The sequence below is a fragment of the Anguilla anguilla genome, chromosome 7, assembly GCF_013347855.1.
Source record: "Anguilla anguilla isolate fAngAng1 chromosome 7, fAngAng1.pri, whole genome shotgun sequence".
NCBI classification, from domain to species: domain Eukaryota; kingdom Metazoa; phylum Chordata; class Actinopteri; order Anguilliformes; family Anguillidae; genus Anguilla; species Anguilla anguilla.
In genome coordinates this window covers 31,248,756-31,254,755 of record NC_049207.1, presented here as the reverse complement: position 1 = coordinate 31,254,755, position 6,000 = coordinate 31,248,756, and the positions used below count along the sequence as shown (strand labels likewise).

The 6,000-nt window shown below is 41.0% G+C and overlaps 1 protein-coding gene across 1 annotated transcript in view; it reads right to left on the bottom strand.

The window, feature by feature from the left end:
* Nucleotides 1-2,295: 2,295 nt before the first annotated feature.
* Nucleotides 2,296-6,000, bottom strand: part of rnf20 (ring finger protein 20, E3 ubiquitin protein ligase) — a 74,748-nt gene continuing 71,043 nt past the window's right edge. Inside the window, exon 22 of the mRNA XM_035427340.1 lies at nt 2,296-5,306. Coding sequence (XP_035283231.1) covers nt 5,130-5,306 — 177 coding nt within the window. The 3' untranslated portion in view covers nt 2,296-5,129. The remainder of the gene's footprint in view (nt 5,307-6,000) is intronic.

Genomic DNA, 6,000 nt, shown 5'->3' with positions numbered 1-6,000 from the left:
AACACAAAATGTGGATCTCGGAACAAAATACAGCATTTTTTTCACAACAGTTGCGAGCTCGGGAGCTGAAATTGAAAGAGATTGCTGATCATTTTGTAAATGAAGGATCCTTGGATGCCTGTCAAATCAGTGAGTACATAAAGTGCTTTTTTAAGATTTCTGTTCGGTTTCAGCCTGATACAGTTTCTATTGTACCACTGCACCGTTTGTCTCAGCAATTGTACAGAAAAGCACCAGTGCTAAACAGTTAACGTTGACCAGACTGTAAAAGTTCACAAAGATAACCGTAATCCACACGCGTTTCTTAAAGGGTTAGTACGCAATTTTACACCCAGGTCTGCTGCGCTTCTCATTACAAATTATGTGCTAAAGTCCCCACACCCCCAAAAAAATCTTTGTACCCCTATCACAGCAGTGTAGATCCAGGACTGGCTACGATGTATGTGCGTTTGCATGCATGTATGTGTTTGCAAACCTCTCATAGTCTACATTTATATGCATTACTGTTATCAGTTTCTCATAACTAACACAATGCAAAAAGAAATGATTTATGAAAAAACGTTTTCAATGTATAAAAATGCCAAGTTACTCACATATACAAAGCCCCCATTAAAAGTCATTAAAACTAGCAAAATCTAGGCCTGCCATTAAAAGTACTGATATCAAAATTTGGCCAAGTTACAATAAACAATATGGTAAACATGCCGTATTCCAATGCAATGCTGCTACCCAATGCTTCTTAAATTCTTAGAATTAACTAGGTCCTGTGTTTTTTCATTTTACCATGTGAAGAGAATGTAGTCATTCAAAGCGTATGTGTCATAACGAAGTGTGAAATGCCAATAATTTTAAGTGGGAATAATCTTACTGAATAATTTCAGCAGTTTTACAGCAATGTATGTATTTTTTAATGATTACACAATATGTTTAAAGAAGTGCATGTGTGCAGTGCTTCGGGTGTATCGGAAGCACGTCTTGAATGAAACACATGAATGAAATTATTTTGTTTAGAAAACTGTTGAGAAAGAAGATATGTTATTGTTTAACATTGCAGAAGAGATTATACTATTGTACTTGGTTGAAGAAACTTCATCAGAAAATATCAAGCCTATAGTACATGATTGGGACAAACATATGTGTGGATAGGTTTGTAAGATGAAATATGCATTTCAGAGACTGAAATATGTATATTTTGTATATATATTTATTGATATATCCTTTCTGGTGTGTAAGTGTTCATCAGCTGTTGAAAATATTCATTTAAATTATGAGTTCTTCCATGGGGCCAGTTTTATATGTGATACTTTGATATGACACTGAAAAATTTGAATGACCACAATGTGTTCTGATGGTAAGAAGAGAGAACACAGGGCCAAGTTACTTGTAAGAATTTAGGAAGCATTGGGTAGCAGCATTGGTTTGGAATACAGCATGTTTCATTTGTGTTAGCTAAGGTAGCCAATATTGTTTATTGTAACTTGGGGCAATTGTGATATCAGTACTTTTAATGGCAGGCCCAGATTTTGCAAGTGTTATTGGCTTATAGTACTTTGTATGTATGAGTAACTTGGCAATTTTGTAAGCTGACAACGTGTTTTTCTTCAGACATCATTTATTTTTTCCAAGTCTGCAACTTTACCAGTGAGACACAAATTTACTGGCTCTGTTAAGTGGAAATTTTCTTGGGCAAAAAGAGTATGTCAATTTTGCATGTGCATGTGACATTCCGATTGGCTGGTGTCGGTGAAGGATTGGCTGGTGTAGGTAAATGCCCAATGGTGAGGACATATTGTTTGTGGGCTTGCAGCATTAAGATGATGTAATCTGGCAGGAAAAATAAGGAGAAAACGCAAAATCCCCTAAGTTTGGGGCTTTATTGCGCGGACGTGTGAAGCTGCTTGTGAATTCTGTCTGTTGAAATGGGTTCAGGAGGTACAGAAAGTAATGTTTTTAAGTGCTGAGAGTCTGTGGCCATTGTGGTTATTTCTTTAGGAAACCCTGAAAAGTGGAAAACTCTTGGTGCTGTATAGGTATGGGGCATGCCGCCCTGCCTAGGCATAACTCTGGCAAAGTTTTAAGACCGAGGCCAGCTAGCTAAATACATCTCATCATATGTTTGCTGGCTAAGAACACAAGAGTAATTCCCGCTAACTTTAGGTATTAGGTATTTTATCGGTTGAGAACAGAACTTACATTTGCCGAACAATTTTTACACGTTTATTCTTACACAGTTAAAATAATTATTCGAAACCACGTGAGACGAATAAATTAGAATTAGTAGTAGGTACTTCCAGATGCAGGCACAGGTATTTTTATTAGACAAAACAATGCATAGCTGCAACAAACTAACCATGTTAAAGTTTATCCGCAGATAAGGAGCGTTTCCAGCGCAAAGCACAGCCAATGCGGATCGGCGTTTTGGCAGCTTCTGATAACCGTTGACAGTGCACATCGCTCCCGTCCCTCTGGCAAAGCGGCTTTTAAAATTTGTAACTTGATGTGTACTTGTAAAGCAGCCAAGTGGTTGTTCGGGGAAGATTACACTGCAGCCCGGGAACTGTAGTTTAATGTACCACTGTTTGATATTACTCCCCTCCCAGGTACTTAACAAGTATTAATATTACAGTACATGGCCAAAAGTATGTGGACACCCAAACATCACGCCGATATGTGCTTGCTGAACATCTCATTCCAAAACCATGGACATTAATATGGAGTTGGTCCCCCTTTGCTGCTATAACAGTGTCCACTATTCTGGGAAGGCTTTCCACTTTTGTAACATGGCTGTGGGGATTTGCTTCCATTCAGCAACACGAGAAATACTGAGGCCAGGCAATAAGGCCTTGCTTGCAGTTGGCATTCCAGTTAATCTCAAAGGTGTTAGATGGGGTTGAGTTCAGGCCTCTGTGCAGGCCATTCAATTTCTTCCACACCAAACTGAGCAAACCATTTCTTTATGGACCTTACTTTGCACATGTTGGCATTGTCATGCTGAAACAGGAAATGGGCTTCACCAAACTGTTGCTACGAAGTTGGAAGCACATAATATTCTAGAATATCATTGTATGCTGTAGTATTAAGATTTCCCTTTACTGGCACCAAGGGGCCTAGCAAAAACTGTGAAAAACAGCCCCAGCCCTCATTCCTCCTCCGCCAAACTTTACAGTTGGCACTCTGCATTTGGTCAGGTAGCGTTCTCCTATCATTTGCCATACCCAGATTCATTTGTCAGACTGCCAGATAGTGAAGCGTGATTCATCACTCCAGATAACGTGTTTCCACTGCTCCAGAGTTCAATGGCGGTGTGCTTTACACCACTCCAGCTGACACTTGGCATTCCGCATAGTGATCTTAGGCTTGTATGTCGCTGCTCGGCTATGGAAACTCATTTCATGAAGCACCCGACAAACAGTTCTTGTTCTGACATCGCTTCCAGAGGCAGTCTGGAACTTGGTAGTGAGTGTTGCAACCGAAGACAGATGATTTTTACGTGCTATGTGCTTCAGCACTCGGCTGTCCCATTCTTTGAGCTTGTGTAGCCTACCGCTTTGCGGCTGAGCTGTTGTTGCTCCTGTACATTTCCACTTCACAACAACAGCCCTTACAGTTGACCCAAAAACCTCTAGGGCAGAAATCTGACAAACTGACTTATTGCAAAGGTGCTATCCTATGACAGTGAGACGTTGAAAGTCACTGAGCTCTTCAGTGTGACCCACTCTACCGCCAATGTTTGTCTACGGAGATTGCATTGCCATATGCTTGATATTATACACCTGTTACCAATAGGCAGCTGAACCCACTAATTAGAAGGGTTGTCCACATACTTTTGGCCATGTAGTGAATGTCCCATGTATTGATATAGATCAGCATTAGTTCAAAGAAAATAAGAACCCACACTTGTGCCAGACAAAACCAGCATTTTCCATAAAAATGTAAAGTGAAATATGGTGGTTAAAGTAAACAGGTAAAATTGTTGAGCAAGATAATTTTTTTTTGTGCCAACTTTCAGGACCCTACACTTTGACTGTACATTTCTTTATTTACATAATGTGGTGGCCATATTGAACTTGAGAACCAAACTGAGACTGATACATAACCAAATAGATGCTGCTGTCCTTTTGTTTACAACCAGTGGAAAAACGATAAAAAACTTTAATAATGGAACCTATAATCACAGAAACACTCATTTCTGTGAGATTTCACAAACAGGAAGAGGAAACAGGTAGTTTTAGACCCCCATTTTTTTATTAATTGCAAGTTGGCAATCAAAAAAAATGTCAGATATGTCAGATTGACTGAAACCGATGCCTTGAATTTAAAATGGCTTGTAAATAAAAACAAAAATACAAACAAAACAAAAAAACAGAGAATGACCTGACAGCGCGATACAGTTCACGGTTACACTAGTCTACCCTGTAGAAGCTCCAGTCTTTTAGATCCTTGGACAAGGTTTCCAGGACTACTGTTCACTCAAATATTCGTGTTGATGTTAGAAAGGAGGCGGGGGGATATTTTGCCTCCCCAGGGCTGGGACATCATTGCCAACAGCAACATGTACAGTCACAGACCTAAAAACCATCAAAAATCATCAGTCTCCCAGTTTAACATGATCAACAAGGACCTGATCTGTGAACTGCCTGCTTTAGTCTTTCTGTTGGATGTGTGAACCATGCTTTCCTTAAAATCTGAAGGCCTATGACTTTGGGGTGGGTTTGGGTCGAAGGGATGCAGGCTTGTTTGTCCCAACTGAACTCTCTACCCTCTACAGACTGGGTTGAGTTCCACGCTTGGTGAGGGGGGGAGGGGGCAGTGATTCTTCTGGAGACACAGAGAGATTTAAAGATGAGGGAGGGGGTCTCGGGCCCCTAGAGGGTGTCGGAGGCCGCAGCATACACACCCGCATAATGCACAGTAGAAAAAAACACAAACACTTTGCCCCATCCATCATCCATCAGGTTACTCTGTCCTGTTTTTGTGGTCCTCAGGGAAGTGGGGAGCAGGGGGTTGAGGTTAATTCTATTTGTAAAATCAGAAACATCAAATCTACCATACGTAACCAGTCTACCAAGCCGTTTTCACCAACCCAGTTCTCCCAAACCTCCCCTTCCACTCATTGCATGCCATGGCGCCTATCCAATGTAAATACGATGGAAGTCGTTGGCGCCAAAGGCGGCATTGCACTTGGGGCACTTCCTCTGACGCGTGTCGTACCGAGTTTTTACACACTCAAAGCAGAACACGTGGAAGCACTTTGTGAGAACTGCGTCCTTCACCCGGGAATTACAGCATGGACAGGTGAGGCGTGCCTGGGGGAAGGGGGGAGAGAGGAGAAAAAAAGATAAAATTACACATATATAATTTCAGTAATATCAAGTAATAATATAGTAATTATTAACCTCTTAAGGCACAAGCCAAATCTTGCCAATCCTTGCCCATTTAGGGGGTACCCTATTTAAAGCTTTATAACTCCAGATGTGAACACCACAAAGACTTGAAAAATGGCTTAAAAGGGCAGTAGAACAGTGGGGGCCGGGGGGAAGGGGTGGGTGTGAAACAGAGAAAGAGAGAAGCCAGGTGGGGAGGTGAGACCTTGGAGGAAGGATGGATGTATGAGTGGGTGTAGTTGAGTTGAAGTGTAGAGAGAAAAAGGAAGGATGGATGTATATATTCACACACTTTCTGTGTGTGAATATTCCCATGCAATTAATGTATTTGGGTGGCCCGCCCAAATAGATTTCCCTCCGGCTAAAAAGATTTTTCGGTATTTACGTGCTTATTTCTATAAAGAACACACTATATTTGTTTGTTATTTTCCTCTTTTAATTTGTGTTCTTTCTCTTTTTTTCTTTTAAATTTCAAAGTGACATACAGCAAACTCGTTTCGCTGCGCTGGCCCTCCCCCCCTTCCTCTTGCAGCTGGCGTATGTAGAGCAGAGCAGGGAGGACAGTACTGAACACGAACATATTCAGAAGGACAGTCATTTGATAGCCTCTTAATAG